Here is a 26947-nt window from a genome sequence, read left to right on the forward strand (position 1 = left end):
ATCTCTACCATTACCTTCTGGTGTTGTCACGGACTGGGTCCAAACAGATGACTGAAAGGACCCAGCGCGCCCGAAGATTGTATGCAGGAGTCACAGTGCAGTAGTGGAGATGGACAGAGTCTGGTTGCAGGGCGACCCCACTCACCCAGGTGTTGAGCACCTAGGGTTGTGCAGCCAAACACCAGCGCCCTGATATGGCAGCGGATGAAGTCCAGAATGAAGTGAAGTGATATCCTGCAGGCACCCTGGAGCAGGCATGAAGCATATCACTAGAATCACGTGCAGGATGCTGCAGGCTGGGAGTATGGAAGCTAAGCAAAGGGTATAGCAGAAACATAACAAGCAAGGGACAGGAGACCAGGCACGAAACATAACCAGACAAGACATTCATGCTACAGGGCACTACAGTGAACCAGACAAGGAATAAATATTACTAGACAAGACATACATGATACAGGGCACAACAAAGGACAGGGAACAAGGCAAGGAACACAGGGGAAGGAGTGAGGAGCCGGAATCCTCGGACGCTTCTCCTTTAAGCAAGGATAGGTCATATAAACTAGGACATAGGGAGAGGAGAGAGGAACCAGAATCCTCAGATGATACAAGGAAGAAGGGCAAAGGTACATAAGAGACAAACAAACATGAATACAGAAACTAGCCTAAGACTGATTGATAACAATTGGAGATTCCGTCACATCATATGGCCATAGTATGCTTAGCCCACCACTACGCCAAAGTACTCCAATGACGGTGGGTCCTAACGCTAATCCCTGCTGACAGTGGTACGAAACAAACCAAACATGTAAACCAAACACCTAGCACTGAGACATACCTTTAGACTGAAGACTGAGACAAACAGAACACACAGGTGGGGCACACCTTATAAAGGAAACAGAGCTGAAGCAAAGAGCTGAAGCAGAAGCAAGGAATGGAAGATCAGAACAGAGCAAAAGGAAATCCAGGAATGGATCGAAGCAAAACAGGGAAACTGAAACAAGACAGATATGCAGCTCCGCAGCCTGGGCAGAACGTGACAGGTGTGCACTGCAAACTATCTGCTCATGCTGCCGTTTTTTCTGCTTATTCTTGCCGGAGGGGAACCGGAGCGGTTGTACCTGGGAGAGGTCCCAAACATTATAATTTCAGTACGGGTAAGAGTTGATTTCACCCATTTGATAAAGCTTTTCTGATGTTCATGTTGTTTATACCAAAGTCTGACCCTGCCATCTGAATGTCGCAGCTGGAATCGAAACTCATCAGACAAGGCAACATTCTTCCAGTCTTCCATTGTCCAATTTTGGTGATCCTGTGGGAATTGTAGGCTTAGTTTCCTGTACAGTGATACCACCCATGCATACGTGTGTCGGGGGCTAAAATGCCACATTCGGGACATGAGCAATTCAGTTTTTCAAATTGGAATTTTGACAATTGGTTATCCTGCCCCATGTCCTAATTGGGACATCTTTGAATCTGGTAAATTCAATGTACCCTCTCAAACTACTGTATTTGCTCGATTATAAGACAACCCCCAAAACCTGAATATTAATTTAGGAAAAAAGAAAAAGCCTGAATATAAGACGACCCTTTAGGAAAAAATTTTTACCAGTAAATGTTAATTTATGTAAGCTATTTTTTTTAATAAAAGCTATGATTGAGAAAAATATTTTTTTTGTTTTTATTTCTTTTTATTTTCCAACCTGCCCTCAGGCTTGCCACTCTACCCCAGAAATGCCTTATACCCCCTATGCCACTGTGCCCCATGATATGCCTTTTAACCCTCTAAATGCCACTGTGCCCCATGATATGCCTTTTAACCCTCTATATGCCACTGTGCCTCATGATATGCCTTTTGACCCCCTATGTGCCACTGCTGTAAGAGAGAATTCCCCGCAGCGCTGCAGGGAACTCTCCTCTCTGACATCTGGGGAAGGTCTGCACGATGGATGCAGACAACCCACGCTGCTAACAGCACCTCCTTCCCTTTGAAACAGAACTTCTTATCTTCCATCTTTGCAATTTTAAAATTCCCTCAACAGTTTATATCAATGTTAATGGTGTAATTATCACCCTATCCCCTCGCTCACACTGCCTTAGTACCACCCTTGGCTCCAGCGTCTCATTAATTCCACACATCCAGTCTGTCACAAAAAAACTGCCACTTTAAAGCCAATGCTAGCATTCACTCCCATTCCTAACGCAATATGTAGCTAAAGCTCTTTTCTATGCCCTCATTATCTTCCGTCTTGACTACTTGCAAGTCTTGGCTGGTCTCCATCATACCCTTCTTGTCCACTTACAATCCATAATGAATGCTGCTTCCAGACTTTACATCAGGATTCTATCCTGAGTGCAGGATAGTTAAAGTTTAACCCTTCGTTCGCTATGTATTTATTTATTTTTAGCTGTGTTTGGTTATGCTCTATCTGTCTCCCCCACCTGAATCCTATGTCATTACCACACCTGACCTAACCAACAGGCTTTATTACCCTGCCTCCCTCACCTCAAGCCTATGTCATTCACACCTGACCTAATGACTAGACCTATATCTGGACACTCCTCTGTTTGTTAGGTGCCTTTGCATTGAAGTTATAGGACCGTTTTGCTCTGGCTCTGGCCCGGTACCTGATCCTGACTTGTTCCTGGCTTCCTGTGTACCTGATCCTGTATTGTTCCTACCGTCAGCCCTGCCAAGTGGGCTTCCTACCTTCAGCCCTGCCAAGTGGTCTTCCTGCCTTCAGCCCTGCCAAGTGGGCTTCCTGCCTTCAGCCCGGCCAAGTGGGCTTCCTGCCTTCAGCCCGGCCAAGTGGGCTTCCTGCCTTCAGCCCGGCCAAGTGGGCTTCCTGCCTTGTGCCCTGTCCAGTGGGCTTCCTGCCTTGTGACCTGTCCAGTGGGCTTCCTGCCGTCTGCCCTGCCAGTGGGCTTCCTGCCATGCATATGTTTTCTTGCTAAGAGACTGCTTAACCTGTATTTGCTTGTCCTGCCGTAATATACAATGCATAGCATTACCTGGAATTCTGCCGGTGGTGTATTCCTTTGTGCCTGTCTGTCTTATCCTTTGGTTACCATGCATCGCCGTGTGCAGACAGAACCCCAGGCTCCTACCCAACCTGATTACCCGGGCCCTGACATTTATCTTCCTTACCCAATACTCTACTTACAACTCCCTTCTCAGCCAGTTTCTTCACTGGTTGCTGATATACCATTCAATGTAAAATCCTGACTCTTACTTTCAAAGCTCTTCATAGCAGTTCCCATACATATATTCCGTCACTGATCTCTAAATATACTCCTACCCAGACTTTACAATCATCTATCAATCTTCGTCTATCCTCTGCTCTCATTTCTATTGGAGCCTGTCAGGGTTTGGAGAGCACCCAACCCTGATGGGTTCCATCCGGCAAGGTGAATCTTTAAGATGATACCCTTTAATCCTTATGCTTACACATGGCGCCGTATACAAGGACTCAATCCAAGCTATCATATTGGAGGATAACCCTATCCAATGAAAAGTTACAAAACTGAAGCTCATTCTGTCAAACACCTTCTTGGCATCCAAAGACGTAAGTAACAAAGTTTTTACCAAGTTAAGGGCCACATGTACCAGATGAAGGGATCTGGGGGTGTCCCTGGCCTCTTTTTCAAAGACAAAACCAACCTGGTCACCATCCACCAATGCTCTCAAACAGGGCATGAGTCTCTGGGCCAACATTTTTGAAGATATATTTATATAATTGTTTAAAAAAGGCTATAATTCCCACATTAGAGAGAATCTTTATCCGGCTTTGGTAAACCCATCATGGTCTTGACTGTTACCCATGACCAGCTGCTTAATAGCCCAATCATACTGATCAATTCAGATAGCATTGCCCAGAACCTGGGCATCTTTCTTTCCCAGGCTAGGCATTCTACTTTTCTCAAGCTACTCCCTAATATTCTGACCCAACTCTTTCGAGCCTGCCGCCCCTGGAGTATGTGAGATTATACAGCCCCTTTGAAACATCACAAAAATATTCAGCTATCCAAGAAGACACGGGATGCATCTGGCCTTTGGAGTCTGTAATCGAGAAAATGCGCAACTGCCTTTGCCTCTGCCTGAGATCACTCGCCAAGTTCTTCTTCAGTTTCTGCCCATGCTCATAAAATAAAGTTTTGTTAAAAGTTTGTTGTGACTGCTTAATCAGCAGGAGATAATTATGTACGCTTCTCCAAAACCTTTTGTTCCTCTTTAAAGTGAGTTCCCTGAATCATGGCAATAGAACTACCAGAGCACTTAAGCTGTCTCGATTGATCCTGATTGGCCATGCTCAAAGGGTAGAAAAGTCACAGAAAAAAACTACATTACTTCCACACCAGCCTGGAGCCTTTTCCATGTGTAAATGTCACATCTATGCAATAACTGGTGCTATAATATAGAGTTTTCTTAGTTATTCTGAAAACACATGTGCTGGTTGTGCTGGCATTCCCCATTGGGTTTGATGTCTAAATTGGGTTTGATGCGAGCAAGAGGGGCAGATGCCCATGTCAGAGGAGAGAGCTTGGAGAGCGATATAAACAAGGATAATATGTTTTTTACAATCTATAGTCAAACAGTATTTTAGCTGCTCCAAGAAAAGCTGAACCTGTGCTTGGACATGTAAGGTCCACATTTCCTTTAAAGCAAGCATCCATGAAATTACAAGACACTATACTTTTGTGGGCTATCCAACAGTAGCAACAACATTTAGTGTGACTGTGTGATGAGCTATCATAGAAGATGTACACAGGGCCGGTGCAAGGATTTTTGCCACTCTCTTGGCCCCAATCCTTTATGCCCTGCCCTAGGGATGGGAGTCATGTGAGCACATCATACACATGCCCCCCCCCCACAAAGACTGCACACATTAGCCTTTCCTTCACTGTACAAGAGCTCTTTTCCCCTACATGTAGTTCAGGTAAAGATCAAATGATCACCACATGGAAGCCCATCATTCAGGTATAGATCAACTGAAAAATCACAAGCAAACTCAGCATTGAAGTTATTGATTGAAAAAGGATATACACCCCAGAGGTCGGTCCTGGCACCCGGATTGCACTCATAGGATTTTCCTGTAGGGTGACCACATCCCCCATATTTTCCAGGACACGCATAATGTTTTCATATTGCTGAGCAGCCCAGATAAAAGTGCTGCCCTGCAGTATGGAGGATGTATAACTGAATAATCGGTTCCCTTGCATGAATCCATGCATCCCACATACTGCATGCCAGCACTTTATCTGTGCTGTTTAACAATGTGAAAAAATTATACGTGTCCAGGACACATGGCAAATGTGGTCATCTTACTTGCCCAGCCCCCTGATTGCACCCAGAGGACTTGGCCAGTACCTGGAGTGCACATATAGGAATGCCCAAACATTGAGCGTGCACAGTTAAGGACTTGCCCAGCATCCATATTGCTCACCTAAGGAATTGCTATAGTACCCAGATTGCACATGTAAGGACTTGCCACAGCAACCAGATTACACACAGAGATGGGACTTTCCCAAATTGCATCCGCAGGATTTACCCAGCACCTAGATGGCACCCAAAGTGGTCTCCTCCATCCCCTTTACCTTCTTTCTCCCTTTGCTCAACAGCAGTCTCCAGATCTTCTTGGCTGGCTGCACACGCCTTAAGAACAGCATCACATTTAACCTCAAGAACACATGACCCCACACATACACATGAAGCTTATACTTCCTCCCCAACTGGCACCTAGCCCCAAATGGAGAATCTTATGCTAAAAGTATGCCCCGCACTCATTCTTTAGTTTAGTCATAGACAGACCTTGCGTTTCAAGTGCCGGGAGGATAGGGCCAGCCCAAGACATTGTGCTGCATGGGTCAACGCATGAAATGCTGCCCCCACAAACACCAAAACCATGCTCATGTTTTGTCACGCTCTCACTTACTTAACACATACTCAGGTAGGCTGTCGTGATGGTCAATTGGTACTAAGGGGCTCAAAGTGTGCCAGGAAAATGTCCCCCACACTATTACACCACCACCAGTCTGAACTGTAGATACAAGGCAGGATGGACCCATGCTTTCATGCTGCTTATACCAAATTCTGACCCTGCCATCTGAATGTCACAGCTAGAATCGAGACTCATCAGACCAGGTAACGTTCTCCCAGTCTTCCATTGTCCAATTGTGGTGATCCTGTGAAAATTGTAGCCTCAGATTCCTGTTCTTAGCTGACCGGAGTGGCACCCAGTGGGGTCTTATGCTGCTGTAGCCCATCTGCTTCAAGGTTCAACATGTTGTGCATTCACAGAAGGTATTCTGCATACCTTGGTTGTAACAAGTGGTTATTTGAATTACCGTTGCCTTTCTGTCATCTCGAACCAGTCTGCCCATTCTCCTCTGACCATTTTAGTCCACACAACTGCTGCTCACTTGATATTTTCGCTTTTTCGGACAATTCTCTGTAAACTCTAAAGAGGGTTGTATGTGAAAATCCCAGTAGATGAGCAGTTTCTGAAATACTCAGACCAGACCGTCTGGCACCAACAACCATGCCATGTTCAAAGTCACTTAAATCCTCTTTCGTTCCCATTCTGATACTCAGTTTGAATTTCAGCAAGTTGTTGCTGCCATGTGATTGGCTGATTAGCTATTTGTGTTAACAAGCAATTGAACAGGTGTACCTAATAAAGTGGCCAGTAAGTGTACATGTTATAAGATACACAACCTCGATCATAGAGCAATTAATACATTAATATAATGTTCTTGTAGAGTACTTGAACTCTGGAATTGTTTTGCAGGCCGGATAAATCTATTGTCGTTTGTGAAAGCCACTCCATTTTTCTTGGGGGAGGTGTAAATAACAAATGAACCAGCTTATTCTTAATATTAGAGCTTCTTCTCAATGAAATCAACGTTTTTAAAATCTAACCTTACAGAGAAAAAGGGTCTGATTGTAAAAAAGGCTAAAATTTGTTTATAATTTCATTAATAAAGGGCTGGGCAGAATCAAAAGTACCAATGCATCTGACCAAGTAATCCCCAGATTTGCTGTGGAATTCTCTTATTTCAAACATCTAGAAGTGCATGCTGATATGCTCTCTTGAGCTACCTATTTGGATGGATACTTTTTGCTAGATACTGGCCAAGAGGGACAGGATGAAAACTCTCAGCTTGTAACAAACTATTAGTTGCTGTTTGTTTATGGTATAATGGGGTGCGAATAACCCCTTCAATAATACATTCATTAATGTATGTATGAATGTGTACGTGTCTGGTGTTAGAGTGCTACTGTGTGTGTTAATGTATGGTATTAGGGTCAGTGTGTGTTACTGTGTGAAAGTAGAGTTTTCATGTTTCAACAGTGTTAACATGCGTGTGAGCGTATGGTGTTAGCATCTGTGAGTATATGTTGTTAACATATATCTGGTAGTGTAGAAAGTTAGAGTGAGTGTTTTAGTGTATGGTGTTACTGTGTGTGTACGTTAGAATATTGATTTAAGTGTATGGTGTAAGGGTGAGTGTCAGAATATAGTGTTAGAGTGTCAGATGGTCCTAGGGTTAGTGGTGTGATGAAGGAGATAGTGTGTGTGTATGTATATGTAGGTTGATGGTGTTAGAGTGATTGGGTGTTAAAGTGAGTTTGTTTGTTAGTATGTGTGAGTGCTTTAGTTATGGGGGAATCAAAAGAAATATGGCATAATAACACTAGGCTCAATCTAAATCCCGATTTTTGTCAGGGGAGGGTTGCCTGTATAGACGTGCATAAAAAGCAATTTTTGGCATTTACTTACCAAACATGGGGAAAATATTGTTGCAAGCTTCTCTATTAGTTCAATGCAAAGTGATTTAAAATTGGAAAAAAGTATGGAACAATTAATTGAAAGCATTGAAATAAATTGGGACAGTGTTAATGTGCAACTGCAAACCCTTTTAATTTACCAGATACACCAAGGAATCAATTTACATTGACAGTTGTAGTAATTACAGACATATCATGCAATCCTGTTACATGAGAATTTTGGGGAAGATTAACCTCTGCATATGAAACTTAGTTATTTAGCATGACATATTTTATGCTGCTTTATTACTGGACATTTAAGGTTAATGCCCTCGAAAGAGAATTAAAGCTGCCAAATTTACGTCTGTAAAATATATGAACTAGGAAGATTTTTTAATAATTATATTGAGACATAGCTGTGGTACTAATTTTATTGTGTTGGGTTGGTGGGTAATTTTCTACATTCCCCTTCAACTTCTCCATCCCTAAGACACCCTAGTTCTACAGACTCATTTCTGCTCTTATGTCTGAAGACTTGAGTGACCTTCCGGAAACTGAGGGCCTCAGAAGAAGTACCCTCAAAAAGCTTGGCCATGAAGCCTATCCCTGCTTTTTTGATGAAGGAACCACCAGCAAATGTATAAAGGACAGGGTTAACACTACTACTAAGAAAGAAAAGAGCTGTGACGTTAGGACGAGCAAATTGAGCTGCTTTTTTGAGCGTCTTTCTTGTACTAGAGTCTGAGACTGTCTCTCCTATTACCTGGAGAATATTAACTGTGTGATAAGGAATCCAGAACAGAGCAAACGTCACAATAATGCAAATGACCAACCGACTTGTCTTTTGTTTACTCTGAAACTTCAGGCTACGTAAACGTAGGCATATGTAGAGGTAGCAGGACACAATAATTGTGAATGGGATAAAAAATCCTAAGAGACTCTCAAATAGGTACTGAAAGACAATGTGCCCAGAACCTTTGTGTGAGGGTAGACATTGGAGTCTGTTGTTTTTGATCTGTAACGTACGGTATACTAGCATTGGTATAGCCAACACTGAGGCTATTGACCATATCAACAAAACCAAGGTTCTGACAGCAGTCTTTGTTCTTATCTTCTGAGAAGAAAAGGGTATGGCTACAGCCAGGAAGCGATCTAGACTCATAAATGTGATAAGGAAAATACTGACATACATGCTCAGACATCCAATATAATGGCAGAGTTTGCAAACAATACTCCCAAAAGCCCAGCTGCCAGTGGCCAGAAGATGAATGAAGAAGGGACCCGTTAGGATTACAATAATATCTGCCACAGCCAAGTGTAAAATAAGGATGCAGGTTACTGTCCGTTTCTTTAGGTGGGTCAACACAGTCCAGATAATGAAGGCATTGCCTGGGAAGCCAAGTAGGAAAGCTATGGAGAGGAGAGCTATTCCAACCTGTGGAGAAGATGCAGGAGGAAACATTGCCTGCTGAGTGAAGTTTGCAGGAGTGGAATTACCTATAGTTATCTGGATAGATATAGCATTCTGTGTAAAAAAAAAAGAGGGGAAAGACGTATTAATGAAAATACACTATATATTTAAAAAAAATACACGAAACACATACAATTTGTTATCAAATCATAGTTGTGTGCATTATTTTTAGCAGTAATGAAAGCATTTAGCCTTAATACGTGAAGTAATTAACTTGAAGCAGTGTGGGTCTTTTGCAAAAAAAATCTGTGATCTATTTATCACCTTTAGTGGTGAGAGTGTGTGTATGCATAAAGTAGGCAGTATCCGATGATGCAGCAGTTACATGGTTGATTACAAGTGACTTGTCAACTGAGTTGCTGGCAAATGGATATTCCTTCCTAACCTGTATAACAATTAAGGCTGTGAGCTGTAAAACATTTATTAGCAAATATGGCACTTACTCTGTCAGTCATGATGCCTCCTACTTGTACTTCAGATGGGACTGTGCATGTAAAGCAAAGCGATAATTTATTTGAAGTCCAGTGCTTCTTCCATACAGTTGCACAAGGGGGTAGGCAGGATATTGCGTAAGTTACATAAGTATGACACACAGCATCTTAAAGAATGTAGAAATCTCGACTTGTTGAACGAACACAGATTTCAAAGCTTATTTTTAAATGTTCCGATGCTTCAGGTCCAGATGCAACCCACTGATGTGAAGGAGCTCATTTGTTTCCATACTGATTTGTCTGGGGAATTTAAGTCAAACGATATAGGAATAACACATAGGAAAAAATAGAAATAGAAAAGGGAAGCTTTTGAAAGATACAAATTAGATGAAAAGTTTACATGTAATTTGTTATTAGTATGTTGCTGTATACATTAAGTTTCCTATACAAATCTGCAATTGCACTTAGCAATCAAGCTATCATTGCACTTGTGGCACTGACAGAGGTGAGTGTAATTCACTTGAGATTTACTTACCACAATAACATACCTCCCATGTGTCCTTCTTAAGGACAGTCTTTAGAATACACACCACTCAGTCTATTATATCTTTAAGGATGTTTTTTCGCTGGAGTTCAGTACCTTTGCTGGGTCTGAGTGTCCTACAATGAGTATTAAATCAACAAATGTTTATACATGTGCTACAAGTGCTTGTCCTAGAAAGCGGGATGTCTTACATCTAACACATTGAAAGTACTATCCTGTTGTATGTGGCACTTAAAGAACACTTTCTTAGTTACAAGTCCGACATACTCAGGGTAATACTTTACATCCGTTGGTCCACAGCATGTGAAAAACGTGTATCTGTGTAAAGTCTATGTGGGAATCTTATTCAATGGTTGCCAAGGGTGAAGCCTGAAGACTCTACAAAACCACACACCCATAAATCCAATGTACTTTTCAAATGGAAGAATATGTCTTTCTTAAAATGGATTTTTATTGTCAACCCTGTTGTATTCTCATCTTGCCTCTATAAAGGAATCTTACAATCAATGCTTTTTAAGTGGTTATTTCATACACTCCCCATGCTGTTAATCAGTACACACAAACTGTCCAACTTAAGGACATTAGGAATAATAAAACATTGTGCCATAACTCTCATTTTGTTTCCAAGCTTTTAGAATATGATTTATCACAGCCTGTATCAAAAATACTCGCCTACACAGTTAAAAAATACTAAACTTGTGTATGTTTAGGTTAAATAGGGTTTCTGTATAGTATATACAACCATGCTGCCTTATAACTCTGCAGTCTTTTCTTTTTGTGCTACTGCCCTCCTGTGTCTTTAATTAGGACATTTCACTAGCATAGATACTGACACAAGCACCTAACTAGTTAGTAGTTTACATAGAGGAGCGCCTTGGTAAAAAAAATAAATAACAATTTTGTTGTACTCAAACATTTCTGCATTTTCTTCTTTTTCATTTTGTTTCTTTTATGTTTACTTAATTTTCAATACTTTTCTGCACTGTGTTAATTGCGAAGCAGCCCCCTGGAAATCTGTAGGTAGTGGTATGTATCCAGCAACTTTTGACATGATTGCCCATGCCTTCATTATAGGCTTGAAGCTCAGTCGAGGATCACACGCAGCCCAAATATAAGTAACTTGGTACTTTTTAATTTATATCAGAGAAAAGCGCATTAGTTTTGATAAAAACTTTGGTAAAGCACTAAATCTCTATTGCATCTTTACTGAATAACAAACTATACCATAGAGTAAAACTGAGTAAAGTGATAGGAGGGGCATCTTTGTTGATGGTGGTGATGTGAACAACCCTTTGCTTGTGATTCCAGCTAAGTTTTCAAAGTTTTCCTTTCATGTGTCTAGCTCTCTCCTTTCCCCCTTTTTTCATGTCATTCCCAATTCTAACCAACATTTTCCAATCATTTCAAACTGCAGCGCCTCAGTTTTCCAAGTATGATTTTAATGCCTTTCAATAATAGTCAACCATTCTTTAAAATAGATGTTAAATTAGATTCCATATATGCATTTTCTCTATTGAAATATGTCCTTAAGTAATTAAAACAGAAGAGAGTCTCATGGTGCTGCCGCAACCACAAGGGATTCTGGGTAGGCACATGAAAATAAGGTCATCAATAATCACCTTTTGCCTCTATATCCACTTTATACATGGATCCCTTGAAAGTAATTGCCCGCTGTGCAAGACAGCCTTTATACACCCTGATTATAAGATGACCTATAAGAAAAAAGTATTACTAGTAAATATTAATTCACATGTAAACTATTTTTTCATATTTAATAAAAACTATGATTGAGAAAAATGCATTTTTTGTTTTTATTTCCTTGTATTTGCTAACCTTCCCCCAGTTATGCACATCTGCCCCAAGATATGGCTTAAAACCCTTTATATGCCACTCTGCCCCCCAGAAATGCCTTACACCCCCTGATATGCCACTCTGCCTCTCTGATATGCCACTTTGATGCCAGATATGCCTTATACCCCCTATATGCCAGTCTGCCTCCCTGATATCCCTTTTAACCCCCTATATGCTAGTCCAGGGGCGTCCAAATGTGGCCCGTCAGACTTTGGGAAATTTCACGGTGGGCCGGCCAGTCTGTGGGCCGGCAGACCACATTCAAAGCATGTGGCAGAGCCTGTCCTGGTGTGTGTGTTTGGGTGTCGGTGTGGCAGAGCCTGTCCTGGTGTGTGTGTTTGGGAGTCGGTGTGGCAGAGCCTGTCCTGGTGTGTATTTGGTTGTGTGTTTCCTGGCACTTTACTTACTGCAGGAATAAATAGAACTATTTAATTTTTACTTATCCAGAGATAAAACGGCAATTTGAATTTGTAGTCAAATCATTGGGAGGAAGAGTAAAGATTTTGTGTTATTTACTCTGTTTCAATCTGCATATTTTATTATATAGGATTAGTGGCATTACATTGTGGCTTCAGGCATCCCACGTGTATGGTGACTTTTTTAGTGTACCGATTACTCCCAATCCCATCACATAAGATTATGTTCTGTTCTGATGTCATCTTTTTCCAGTACACATCCATGTAGACGAGTCTAATTTATTTATTTCCATAAAATGGCCACCAAAATCCTCAGCACCAGACCCATGATGCTCTTAATCCAGCCCTGCCTCCAGTGTGAGTCAGCCAGCTTCAATCATAGAAACATAGAAAGATAAGAGCCAGTAGGCACATCCAGTCTGCCCAACCTCTGAGTACTTTGCATTTAGTACCTACCCTTATCCTGTATCTACCTTGGCCTTATGCCTACCCCATGCTTGCTTAAATGCCTTTACTGTATTAACACCTACCACTTCTGCTGGAAGGCTATTCCATGCGTCCACTACCTTTTCCGTAAAGTAATATTTCCTGATGTTACCATTAAACCTTTGCCCCTCCAGCTTATGACTATGTCCTCTCGTTGTGGTAGTATTTCTCCTTTTAAATAAACTCTCTTCCTTTATCTTGTTGATTCCCTTTAAGTATTTAAATGTTTCTGTCATATCCCCCTGTCACGTCTTTCTTCCACGCTATATATGTTAAGATCCTTTAACCTGCCCTGGTAAGGTTTATCCTGTAATCCATAAACCATTTTAGTAGCCCTTCTCTGAACTTTCTCCAACATATCTATATATATATGGCTCTGACCATTTTTCTAGTTTACCTAAATCATTTGCCATTTGGCTTCTTCCTCCAGGAACATCAACCCTGTTGCAAATTTTTGTGTCGTCAGCACATAGACCATCTGCAATATCACTGATAAAAATATTAAAGAGAATGGGTCCAAGTACAGATCCCTGAGGTATCCCACTGGATACCTCAGGCCATTGACTACAACCCTCTGTTGTCTGTCACTCAGCCACTCCCTAATCCATTCAACAACATTGGCATCTAAACTCAGAGATTGCAGTTTATTTATAAATCTTCTATGTGGGACAGTGTCAAAGGCCTTACTGAAATCTAGATACGCAATGTCTACTGCACCACCTTGATCAATTACTTTAGTCACCCAATCAAAAAATCAATAAGATTCGTTTGTCATGATCTTCCTGAGGTAAACCCATGTTGTTTTTGATCTTGAAACCCATGTGACTTCAGATGTTCAACAATTCTTTCCTTTAACATTGTTTCCATTAATTTCCCTACTACAGATGTAAGACTAACTGGCCTGTAGTTGCCTGACTCCTCCCTACTGCCTTTTTTGTGAATGGGCACAACATTCGCTACTTTCCAATCCCCAGGGACAACTCCCGTTACCAATGATTCGTTAAATATATCAGTTAACGGTTTAGCTAGTACACCCCAAGCTCTTTTAATAACTTGGGGTGTATCCCATCAGGCCCCATTGACTTATTTGTCTTTACCTTAGACAACTGAAGTAGAACCTCCGCCTCGATAAACTCACATATTTCAATTTTCTGTTATCTTCAAGAATACAATTTTTAAATAATCCCATTTCTCTGGGAGCCATTTAAATTGCCACAGTCTGATAATGACTCCTCTACACATATTCTCATTTTAGAAAAGTCAGCTTTTCTAAAATCTAAAACGTTTGTTTTTGTGTGGTGTGAATCAGTCACTGTTCGTATATTACACCACACAGACTGATGATCACTAGATCCCAAACTTTCACCTACAGAAATATCTGTTAACAAATCTCCATTTGTGAACACTAAATCCAATATGGCCTCCTTACGAGTTGGTTCCTCAACTACTTGTTTTAAAGATAATCCCAGTTTAGAATATCCGCACTCCGGGTACAACCAACTACTTTCGTTTTCCAGTTCACATCAGGGAGATTAAAGTCACCCATGATTATAACATCCCCCTTCACTGTGATTTTAGCTATTTCCTCCACTAATAAATGATCTAGTTCTTCTACTTGTCCTGGGGGTCTATAAATCACACCTACGCGAGTTACTTTTGCCAAATTGTACTGTAACCCAAACCGACTCTATGTTCTCCTCACCAATTTGTGTTAAGTTAGATTTTATGTTATTTTTTCACATATAGGGCCACCCCTCCCTCTTTCCTGCCCTTTCTGTCTTTTCTATATAAAGAGTACCCCGGTATTGATATGTCCCAGTCATTTTTCTCATTATACCATGTCTCAGTAACAGCCACTATATCAACATTCTCAGTTGCCACAACTGTTACAAGTTCATGGATCTTATTCCCTAAACTGCGAGCATTTGTAGACATGACTTTTAGCTTGTCGTTTAAAACTAATGCTGCAATCGTTTTCTGTCCTTGCTTTGGGGGGGGCAAAATATATGTTTCTCCCTATTATCTGTAGACCAAGCCCCCAGATCCACCCACCCGGTTACTAAGTAAATCGCCTTCCCTTTCTATACTGTCTAACCCAGTATTTATTCCCCCCCCATTCGTAGTTTAAAATCTCCTCCAACCGCCTAGCCATGCTCTCCCCAAGCACATTGGACCCTCTTGCATTCAGGTGCAATCCATCATGACTATAGAGATAGTACCCCAAAGCAAAATTAGCCCGGTGCTCTAAAAACCCAAAGCCCTCCTTCTTACGTCAAGACTTCAGCCATGCATTTAGCTGCCTATTCTGGTGTAGCTCATGGCACAGGTAGCATCTCTGATCGCACAGACATCGCACAGACCTCTGACCTCCACTGGCTGCCACTGACATATAAAAAAACTTTTCCACTGCTTTTTTAACTATCGCCAAATTAACCTTGTATTAATATGCATTATAAGGCTAAAAGGCCATATTTTCTCTCAGTGGAAAATGAGTGCGGCCCACGCACACATACATACATTTCTGATGAAGTGGACCACTCCAGAAAAAACTTGGAAACCTCTGTGTTAGTCTGCCTACCTGATATTCCTTTAAATCCCCTATATGCCACTCTGCCTCCCTGATGCCACTCTGCCTCCCTGATATTGCTTTTAACCCCCTATATGCCACTCTGCCTCCCTGATATTCCTTTTAACCCCCTATATGCCAGTCTGCCTCCCTGATATTGCTTTTAACCCCCTAAATGCCACTCTGCCTCCCTGATATTCCTTTTAACCCCCTATATGCCAGTCTGCCTCCCTGATATTCCTTTTAACCCCCTATATGCCAGTCTGCCTCCCTGATATTCATTTTAACCCCTATATGCCACTCTGCCTCCAGAAAGCCCTTATACCCCCCCATATGCCACCTTTACCCTCCCCCGACTTACCAGTGCTTCCATAGACTTCTCCCCATGCTTCAGATTCCTTGAGGTGTGGTGGTCTGCCGGGGCTTCTATAAATGAGCACCGGAAGGTCATGTGATGCCGGCACTCCATCATAGGAGCTCCAGCAGAAGTGCCGGCAGCAGCGGAGGTTGCCTGCGCGCATTGCACAGACCTCTGACCTCCACTGGCTGCCAGAGAGGAGGATCCAGATCCCCTGCAGCATTGCGGGGGATCTGGATCTTAGTCTTGTAGTCAGACCTCTATTTGAGGTCTGGTTAGAAGACGACCTCAAATATAAGACGATGGTTATTTTTCTGAAAAAAAAACCTCGTTTTATAATCTAGAAAAAACGGTATATATTCTTTAGCTCTAAACACTTTAATTGATCCAACCTAATCATATATTCATACAGCAGGTATTTTGTTACTCTGTAGGATTGGTGGAAAATGTCTTGCTTTCCTCTGCAACGTCCCCAAGTTTTCATTTCTGCTCTTCTGACGGAAGACTTGAGAAACTTTTCGAAAGCTGGAGACCTCCGATGCAGCTCCCTCCAATAGCTTGGCCATAAAACCTACCCCAGCAGATCTGATAAAAGAACCACCAGCAAATACATAAAGTCTCACTTACTTAACATCTTCCTACCTTCCTACAAACTGCTTCAGTGTCCCTGTCTACTTTCTCACAGCTCCACTTCTTCTCTTGCCTCTTCTTGTTCTTCTTGTCTTCCTCCCTTCTCATACACTCACATATATACCTTGACACAAACACATACTTACACTACCTATATCCACACTCTAGCATACCGAAACAAAGACATGTTCACGCACTAAAATACCCAGACACACACTAACATAGCCAGCCATGGCTTATATATCCACACACATACTAATATACCAACACACACACTTGTGGAAGTTGAAGAATTTTGCTGATTCTGGATGTCAGTACAACGATCTATTTACCTCATTGCTTATTCTGCTGATAGCAGATAAGATTACCCTACAATCACCTGTCTACTAGACTTGCGCATTCGTCTTCGGGCTAACATGAAAACGAGCACGAAGAGGCCGTTTTTTTGTTCGTTCCGAAGACACGCCGAAGAGAATACAGTGCCGGCAAAACGTAGGAGAAGACGAAGACTCCCAACCACGAAGAATGTTCGATCGTCTTCGTTTTTGCCGCGCAGCCGCCAAAATTTCAAACAGGAGTGAGCTGATCTCGTCTGTCCAATCAGCTCACTCTTGTGACGTCACGCTAAGGGTCTCGTCCAATGCCTGTGCTGCTGTTTTTTGAATTCTGAAGGCGCCTTTATAAGACCAGAGCTTGCCTGAGAGATCCATTCATTTTTCGCTGTGACTGCTTTGGCAACACTGCTGTGCTGCATCCGAGCGTTACAGAGAGATTGTTCTGTTCTGTGTGAGACTGGTAAGCCTTAGCCTGCCATTTCTCACAGTGTACTTCATCCTCACTTCAGTGCTACTTAATATAATTAATAATAATAATTTGATTAATTAAATTTTTTTTTTATTTAATTTGTCATCAACTGTAGTGTAAGTGCTGTTGAGTTGACAGTGCACCCAGTGTCTCAGTGGCACTGGGGTGCCCTTGCCCTGGGCTGGCACTAGTGCGTACTGCCTGTCCTGCTTAAATAAATTAAATAGAATTTATAAATAATAATTTAATATAGTCTATAATTTAATAGTTCATTATAATATTATATATATATATATATTTGTCAGTCATATATATATATACTATAGTATACTAGTGTAGAGTGTACTGTAGACATTCATCTACTAGTGTCTAATTTAAAATCAGTAATATTAATTAATATAATTAATAATTGAATTCATTATAAAATTATATATATATTTGTCAGTTATAGTTAGTAATAGTATACTAGTGTAGAGTGTACTGTAGACATTCAAGACATCTACTAGTGTCTAATCTAAAATCAGTAATATCAATAATTCTATAATTCTTTCTTATCTTAATAGTTAATTAAATTAGCTATAAATAAAAGTAATAATATTAATTAATTACTACTAGCGTATAGTTCAGCTAATCTTATTAGTACTGGTGCTGCAGCTCTATAGTTTGTGCTTTGTTTTAGCAACAGCAAGAGACCAAGTCAATTTTTCTTAATTAATAATCTTTCATTTTATTTCATTTGTTTTGCTCACCTCAGTCCATCAGTGAAGTGAACTTGTTGGGCTAGTGAGTGCAGCCGCATAAGTGCTGTGTTTTTTTTTGATCAGCAAGCAGTGACGTTAACTGTTTTGCAAAGATTTTCTCATTTATTTTACATTTTATTTCAATTTTATTAAAAGTACCCTTAGTGTTTTGCTCACCTCAGTCCATCAGTGAAGTGAACTTGTTGGGCTAGTGAGTGCAGCCGCATAAGTGCTGTGTGTTTTTGTTCAGCAAGCAGTGAAGCTAACTGTTTTGCTGTGACATTTTATTTTATTTCTAATTCTTCTCAAGAAAAATTGACTGTGACGAGCTGTACTAAGCAAAGCTTCAAGCTACTAGCTGTAGTACTAAAATAATTCTAATCTTCTTTAATCTTAATCTATAATATATTATAAATAATATATAACAATATAAATTCTAATTCATAATCTATAATATAAGTAATTCTAATTCTAAATTCTAATTCATAATCTATATTCTTCTATCTATAATACATAATATATAAGTAAATTATTTCTAATCTATTAATATTATATAACTTAATATTAATTAATAAACCATACTGAATCTGATTTAACCTCACTTTAGCTTAGTGGGTTTGAGAGCGTCTGCCTAGAGGTAGACTTATAGTAAGGAAATATAGCTTTAGGCTAGCATAGTAGTAGGCTAAGCTCTTAGGCCCGTGTAAATTCAAATTAAAAATAAAATACTGCTAGTTATTAAATAGTTAATCTTGAATTAATAATTTAAATAACTTTAGCACTTTGCCAGATTGCACACAACAGCACAGTGCAGTAGTGCATAGTTTTACTTTTTAAGCAGTAGCACTGAAGAGAACTTCCTCTAATTTTTTTGTCTTTAATTCATTTTTCCTTTTTTTTTATTTATTTTTTATTTTTTTATAGTTTTTTAAACACTACACTACACACACAACACAAAATTTGAAATGGATCCTCCTTTTGGGACTAAGGAGGGACAAGCTCCATCTACCACCACCACCACCAGCACCACCACCAGTTCTAAGATGCAGCCTTTGCGTCAGTCTAGTCGGCCAAGTAGGCCAAGCTCTCGCTTATCATTTGGGGAAGCATTGCTTGAAGGATCATCAAGTAAAGGAAAGGCACCAAAAGCAGGCAGTAGTAGTGCGGCTAGGCCCACAAGCTCTATGGTTTTTTACGGAAAGCCTAAAGCACCAGAAGCACGTTCAAAGTTAAAGGGTAGCACAAGTAGTACCAGCCCAGTGACTAAAAAGAAGTGCCTTTTGCCCCAAGCAGCATCTTCCCCATCCACAAGCAGCATGCAAGGTACCAAGCAGAGCCAAATTAGCAGCAAGACTCAGAGGGGTCCCAAACAAAAGCGATCTCATTCCTTTGTAGGGAAAACCACCACCACCACCACCACCCCCACCACCACTAGTGCTGTGCCTACTGTTCCCACTGGTACCGCCACGCCATGTCCTCCTAGTACCTCTAGCAAGCCACCAAGTCCTTACAAAATTTTTGTAAAGACAGTTAGAGAGAGGGCTACACATAGTGGGACTCCACCTAGCGAGGTAGCAGAGGAGCCTGAGACTGAGAGGCCAAGTGCACAGTCTATTCTTCCTGCTCGCACTACTACTAGTCACGAGTCTCACGACGATATCAGTCTTAGCTCCAGCCTAGCAGGAATTCCATTCTATCTGGCTAATGAAGAGCTAGACTATGAGCCAGAGGAAGTAGAGGAGATGAGTGGTCAGGAATCAGATTCCTCAGGGAGCAGTGTCCAAATGACTAGTGCACAATTTTCCCCTGAGCCTCCACCTTCTCCGCTACGATCATCACCATCACCACCACCACCACCAGCAGCAGCAGCAAAACCTAGCAAATCTAAAGCATTTAGCAGTCCCACTATGGCCAGTACTGTTACCACCAGTCCCACCACCACTAGTTCTGCCTCTGTTCATCCACCCCGAGCAGTAGGAGCAGCACCCAAGGCACACTCCAAGGCTATGCGCGCCCCAATTTGGGAGCACTTTGAAAATGTTGAAGAAGGGCGCTATGGAAAGTGCAAACATTGTGGGAAGCTAATAAGCAGAGGGAAAGTGTCTGGCCATTTTACCAGTGCTAGCATGAAGCATCACCTCAGCACTCAACACAACGCTGTGCTATTGGGGAAAGATGCAGAAGTAAAACTTAGTGCAGGCAGCATAGCTGGTGGCCGTGGAAAAACCCCAACAGCTTCTTCTTCTGAGCCAATAGCAGCAGCAGCAGCAGCAGCAGCTAGTGCTGGCAGCCAGAGACCAAGGCAGGTTGGAGCACTGCATGTCCAGCCCACCCTGGAACAATTTGTGGCATTCCAATCCAAAAGGTCAATGCCCAAACAGCAGGCCAATAAAGTAACGCGACTGATTGGTCAGTTCATTGCTGTTGGAGGGGCATCCTTCTCTATGATCGAAGGGGAGCCTTTCAAACAATTGATGGCGGCTGTGGCTCCACAATATACAGTTCCGTCACGTTCCACTTTCAGCAGGAACATTGTCCCCTCATTGTATCGGTCCTGTGTTGCAGCAGTGAAAGAGGCGCTTTCCAAGGCTGCTGGTCAGTGTGTTCATTTCACTACAGATTTGTGGAGTGCACCTAGCGGCCAGCATGCCTTTCTTTCTTTGACAGCACACTGGTGGCAGCCCGGTGTGTCTAAGGAAGCTGCTGCAGCAGGCTACCGATCTTTCCTTCTCCATGCAGAAGTGATGGATGAAAAGCACACTTCCCAAAATATTCTGCATGCAATGAGGAAAATGTTTAGCCTTTGGGTGGGAGCAGAGGCGGGCACCAATGTTGAAGTTGGTTTTGTGGTAACTGACGGAGGTGCCAATATGGTGAAAGCGCTGCAAGATGGTCATATTGTTGGTGTGCGCTGTGCAGCCCACATCATCCATCTTGTAGTGAAGGCAGCAATGTCAGAAGGAACTAATGTGGCAGCAGTAGTTCTGTCCCGCTGCAGAAAGATCGCTGGGCACTTTCACCATAGTGTTAAGGCTAGCCAACTTTTGAGGGAAGAGCAAGAGAGGTCAGGTCTTCCCGTACACTGCCTACGCCAGGATGTCAGTACACGGTGGAACTCCACGTTAGACATGCTGGAGAGGATTTTGGAGCAGCAGAGGGCAATCCATAATCTTGCCTCAGAGCACAATATTGGGATTACCTCTCCATTGAATAGGGAGGATTGGACAGTGATCGCCCAGCTAGTGGCAGTCCTTAAACCATTCAGGGATGCCACAGAAAATTTAAGCTCAAACACTGCCAGTCTGGCCCAGGTAATCCCAGTGTTCTCCCATCTAGGCAGCAAGATGGATGTGTTCCTTGGAAACCGTGAGGCTGTTCAAGGTGGCACTCTACATCCTGACGTAGCAGCCATAGCCAGGAAGCTGAAGGATCTGCTAAAAGTACACCTTCGCAAACGAATGGAAGAGAGTCCCGAAATGATGCTAGCGTGCCTTTGTGATCCAAGAATTAAGGGAAAGCTAGCTTTGAAATTTAATGTTCTCAGTAGCTACCGGGAGCAATTGGTCAACAAGGTGCGTGACTGGCAGCGTAAAATGGGAATGCTGTCCGAGGAGGGAGAGGTGCAGGAGGAGGAAGAGATGATGTGGTCTGCTACTCCTAGCAGCAGCATCAGCAGCAGTGCCACAAGCAGCACAACACAGCTGAGTGGAGCAGCTGCGTTTTGGGAAGAGGCACTTGGGAGTATAGTTGGACCATCTGACAGAGCTAGCAGCAGAAAGGAGAGTAGTGCTGCTGAAATGTCAAACTTTACCTCTGTGAAGTTCCTTCTGCGCCTAATGTTGATCCTCTTAGCTACTGGGATGAAAAGAAGAGTGTGTGGCCTGCACTCTCATGGGTTGCGCAGCAGCTACTATCATGTCCGCCAACCACTGTTCAAAGTGAGCGCGTGTTTTCTATGAGTGGAAACATACTGAGTCCACAGCGCTCACGCATGGCACCTCATCTGATGAAGCAGGTTGCCTTTCTTAAATTCAATCTGCCCAAGTTGGGTTACCCAGCTCTTAGCTTGGAAAGTTAATTTTTTTTCTCTGTAATGTTTAAGGTAGTTTCTCCCCCTGGTTGCACGTGTTTGTGGTGTGGCAACGTCTGCTACCTCCGCCGGTGTAGCCAGTTTACGCTAGGGCCTAGTGTCTGAGTTCTGGAAGTCCGCTCCCAAACGCCAAGGACTGACAGTCTTCGGATGCTTTGCCCTGGGGTGAAACAGGTGAGCGGGTCGTCAATTGCCCACTCATTCACCTTTTTCCGTTTCCAAAGCTGCTGCTGGTGGTGGTGCCAGTATCTTTTGCCAGTTCGCTTCCTGGCTGAAATCATGCCTCAAATGTCCCTAATGGAGAGGGTAGTTTCTCCCCCTGGTTGCACTTGCTGCGGTGTGGCAATGCCTGCTACCTCCGCCGGTGTAGCCAATTTACGCTAGGGCCTAGTGTCTGAGTTCTGGAAGTCCGCTCCCAAACGCCAAGGACTGACAGTCTTCGGATGCTTTGCCCTGGGGTGAAACAGGTGAGTGGGTCGTCAATTGCCCACTCATTCACCTTTTTCCGTTTCCAACGCTGCTGCTGGTGGTGGTGCCAGTATCTTTTGCCAGTTCGCTTCCTGGCTGAAATCATGCCTCAAATGTCCCTAATGGAGAGGGTAGTTTCTCCCCCTGGTTGCACTTGCTGCGGTGTGGCAATGCCTGCTACCTCCGCCGGTGTAGCCAATTTACGCTAGGGCCTAGTGTCTGAGTTCTGGAAGTCTGCTCCTAAACGCCAAGGACTGACAGTCTTTGGATGCTTTGCCCTGGGGTGAAACAGGTGAGCGGGTCGTCAATTGCCCACTCATTCACCTTTTCTAATGCTGCTACTGCTGCTGGTGGTGGTGGTGCCAGCGTCTCTTCAATGCCAGTTCGCTTCCTGGCTAGTGTCATGCCTCAAATGTCCCTAATGGTAAGGGCAGTTTCTCCCCCCTGGTTGCACTTGCTGCGGAGTGGCAACGTCTGCTACCTCCGCCGGTGTAGCCAGTTTACGCTAGGGCCTAGTGTCTGAGTTCTGGAAGTCCGCTCCCAAACGCCAAGGACTGACAGTCTTCGGATGCTTTGCCCTGGGGTGAAACAGGTGAGCGGGTCGTCAATTGCCCACTCATTCACCTTTTTCCGTTTCCAAAGCTGCTGCTGGTGGTGGTGCCAGTATCTTTTGCCAGTTCGCTTCCTGGCTGAAATCATGCCTCAAATGTCCCTAATGGAGAGGGTAGTTTCTCCCCCTGGTTGCACTTGCTGCGGTGTGGCAATGCCTGCTACCTCCGCCGGTGTAGCCAATTTACGCTAGGGCCTAGTGTCTGAGTTCTGGAAGTCCGCTCCCAAACGCCAAGGACTGACAGTCTTCGGATGCTTTGCCCTGGGGTGAAACAGGTGAGCGGGTCGTCAATTGCCCACTCATTCACCTTTTTCCGTTTCCAACGCTGCTGCTGGTGGTGGTGCCAGTATCTTTTGCCAGTTCGCTTCCTGGCTGAAATCATGCCTCAAATGTCCCTAATGGAGAGGGTAGTTTCTCCCCCTGGTTGCACTTGCTGCGGTGTGGCAATGCCTGCTACCTCCGCCGGTGTAGCCAATTTACGCTAGGGCCTAGTGTCTGAGTTCTGGAAGTCTGCTCCTAAACGCCAAGGACTGACAGTCTTTGGATGCTTTGCCCTGGGGTGAAACAGGTGAGCGGGTCGTCAATTGCCCACTCATTCACCTTTTCTAATGCTGCTACTGCTGCTGGTGGTGGTGGTGCCAGCGTCTCTTCAATGCCAGTTCGCTTCCTGGCTAGTGTCATGCCTCAAATGTCCCTAATGGTAAGGGCAGTTTCTCCCCCCTGGTTGCACTTGCTGCGGAGTGGCAACGCCTGCTACCTCCGCCAGTGTAGCCAGCTTACGCTAGGGCCTTGTGTCTGAGTTCTGGAAGTCCGCTCCCAAACGCCAAGGACTGACAGTGTTTGGATGCTTTGCCCTGGGGTGAAACAGGTGAGTGGGTCGCCAATTGCCCACTCATTCGCCTTTCCCATTTTTCACTGCTGCTGCTGGTGGTGGTGGTGCCAGCATCTCTTCCGTGCCAGTTTGCTTCCTGGCTAGAGTCATGCCCAAAATGTCCCTAACGGTAAGGGCAGTTTCTCCCCCCTGGCTGCCTCTGTCTGCGGTGTGGCAACGCCTGCTACCTCCGCCGGAGTGGCCAGCTTACGCTAGGGCCTAGTGTCTGAGCTCTGGAAGTCTGCTGCCAAACGTCTAAGACTGACAGTGTTTGGGTGCTTTGCCCTGGGGTGAAACAGGTGAGTGGGTCGCCAATTGCCCACTCATTCGCCTTTCCCATTTTTCAATGCTGCTGCTGGTGGTGGTGGTGCCAGCATCTCTTCCGTGCCAGTTTGCTTCCTGGCTAGAGTCATGCCCAAAATGTCCCTAACGGTAAGGGCAGTTTCTCCCCCCTGGCTGCCTCTGTCTGCGGTGTGGCAACGCCTGCTACCTCCGCCGGAGTGGCCAGCTTACGCTAGGGCCTAGTGTCTGAGCTCTGGAAGTCTGCTGCCAAACGTCTAAGACTGACAGTGTTTGGGTGCTTTGCCCTGGGGTGAAACAGGTGAGTGGGTCGCCAATTGCCCACTCATTCGCCTTTCCCATTTTTCAATGCTGCTGCTGGTGGTGGTGGTTGTGGTGGTGCCAGCATCTCTTCTGTGCCAGTTCGCTTCCTGGCTAGAGTCATGCCCAAAATGTCCCTAATGGTAAGGGCAGTTTCTCCCCCCTGGCTGCGTCTGTTTGCGGTGTGGCAACGCCTGCTACCTCCGCCGGAGTGGCCAGCTTACGCTAGGGCCTTGTGTCTGAGCTCTGGAAGTCCGCTGCCAAACGTCTAGGACTGACAGTGTTTGGATGCTTTGCTCTGGGGTGAAACAGGTGAGTGGGTCGCCAATTGCCCACTCATTCGCCTTTTCCATTTCCTTTTCCATTTCCATTTCATTATTTTCCTTCTGATACACAACCAACCAACCAAACATAACACACACAATAACACAAATAACACAGTGACATAATACATAACACATATAACACACAGTGACAACACACATAACACATACACGTACAATGCACAAATCACAAGGACCTTTCCTCTTGTTATTTGTCCTGGCCTTCACTTCTACACTCACTAGCATTAACGCTATAACTCACACTTCATACTATAACATTTTTCCATCCACATACCTGCCAACAGACCCAACTTTTTCAGGGACAGTCCTGCTTTTTTCCAGTCCTGTCCCATCTAATTTAGCTATCTAGGTATGCAAATACACGTTGGTAGTTATAGCTCGGTAGGTAGCACTAGTATAAACATTAAATAAATATAATAAAGTACTAAATAATAAATCTAACTTTAAAATACATTTAAATAAACCCCTTAATTTTTTAAAAATTAAAATTAAACATTAAAATGAAAATTAAATTATTATTTAGACATAATACATCTTTAACCAAACCAGTGCACTGCTACTAATATTAAACATAACAGTACATTAACCCTAAGCTATTTTTTAGTTCTTGTCCAACATTTTTCCATCCGCATACCTGCCAACACACCTAAGATTTTGGTGGACAGTCCTGCTTTTTTCCAGTCCTGTCCAGTAAAAGTTGGGTTGTTGCAAAGTATGCCATTGTGAATAGGTAGCAAATGTTAGGCATGTATTACAAGTGGTCCAAAATCAATTTAAAAATGTAAAATAATCCCTATTCTTTTATTAAACATCTATGGATGTGTGACTGTGTATGATAAACGGAGGCCAAGTTCCTTGGAGCATTTGTCTATAGGTCATTTTGTCTACAGTACACCTCAGTACGTGTGTGCAACTCTATTGGTCGTTTCGGCAGGGGGCTGGCCTGCCATCAACGAATGAAGTGCGTTCTGCAATTCACTTGTTGATGCCAGACCAGCCCCCTGCCGAAACGACCAATAGAGTTGCACACACGTTCCTTCACGGCAGCTGCTGCTGCTGCTCCGATGTGTTGTTAACCCCGTATTAACCCCTGCTAGGCAACCGGGAAGGAAACGAAGATTAAACGAGCACGAAGAATGTCCGCGAATATTCGCCCGAAGAGAAGACAGGAACGGGCGAATATTCGCGGAATACGAAGGTTTTTTTCCCCCCGAAGACGAGCACGAAGACAAACACGAAGAGCCCCCTGGTGCCCAAGTCTACTGTCTACCTCATTTTTTAGTTTACTTATGTCTTGTTTGTGTCTTGGAAGAATGCGTACATATGGTATGTTTTCGTGTTTTTTCTTTGCTCTAAGTGCCTTGTTGCGAAAGAATCAGAGTCTGCCACGACAAAGGACAAGTTGTCCCTTTCTTGACCTTCTGTAAGTAAAGATTTCACATGTCTGGGGGGGGGGGGGTATTTTTTCTTGACCTCTTTAAACCGTGTGTGTCAGCAAATTACCGTATTTGCTCGATTATAAGACGACCCTGATTATAAGACGACCCCCTAAAATCAAAATATTAATTTAGGAAAAAAACAAAAAGCCTGAATATAAGACTACCCTATAGGAAAAACGTTTTACTAGTAAATATTAATTAATGTAAACTATTTTTTCATATTTAATAAAAGCTATGATTGAGAAAAATATATATTTTTTATTTCCTTTTATTTGCCAACCTGCCCCCCCCAGTTAGGCACATCTGCCCCCAGGCTTGCCACTCTGCTCCCAGAAATGCCTTATACCCCCCTATTTGCCACTCTGCCCCTTGATGTGCCTTTTAACCCTCTATATGCCACTCTGCCTCCAGAAATGTCTTCTACCCTCCTATATGCCACTGTGCCCCATGATATGCCTTTTAA

General features: G+C 43.2%; 1 protein-coding gene across 1 annotated transcript; it reads right to left on the reverse strand.

The window, feature by feature from the left end:
• Nucleotides 1-8195: 8195 nt before the first annotated feature.
• On the reverse strand, nucleotides 8196-9691 carry LOC149300439 (leukotriene B4 receptor 1-like). The gene is made up of 2 exons (XM_089484967.1): nucleotides 9680-9691; nucleotides 8196-9290 (listed from the first exon to the last, which is right to left on the reverse strand). The coding sequence occupies exons 1-2, from the start codon at nucleotides 9689-9691 to the stop codon at nucleotides 8196-8198; spliced, it is 1107 nt and encodes a 368-aa protein (XP_089341093.1).
• Nucleotides 9692-26947: the final 17256 nt, after the last annotated feature.

Source organism: Sceloporus occidentalis, unplaced genomic scaffold (assembly GCF_023333645.1).
Source record: "Sceloporus occidentalis isolate IW3139 unplaced genomic scaffold, rSceOcc1.0.p SCAF_24, whole genome shotgun sequence".
Lineage (NCBI taxonomy): Eukaryota > Metazoa > Chordata > Lepidosauria > Squamata > Phrynosomatidae > Sceloporus > Sceloporus occidentalis.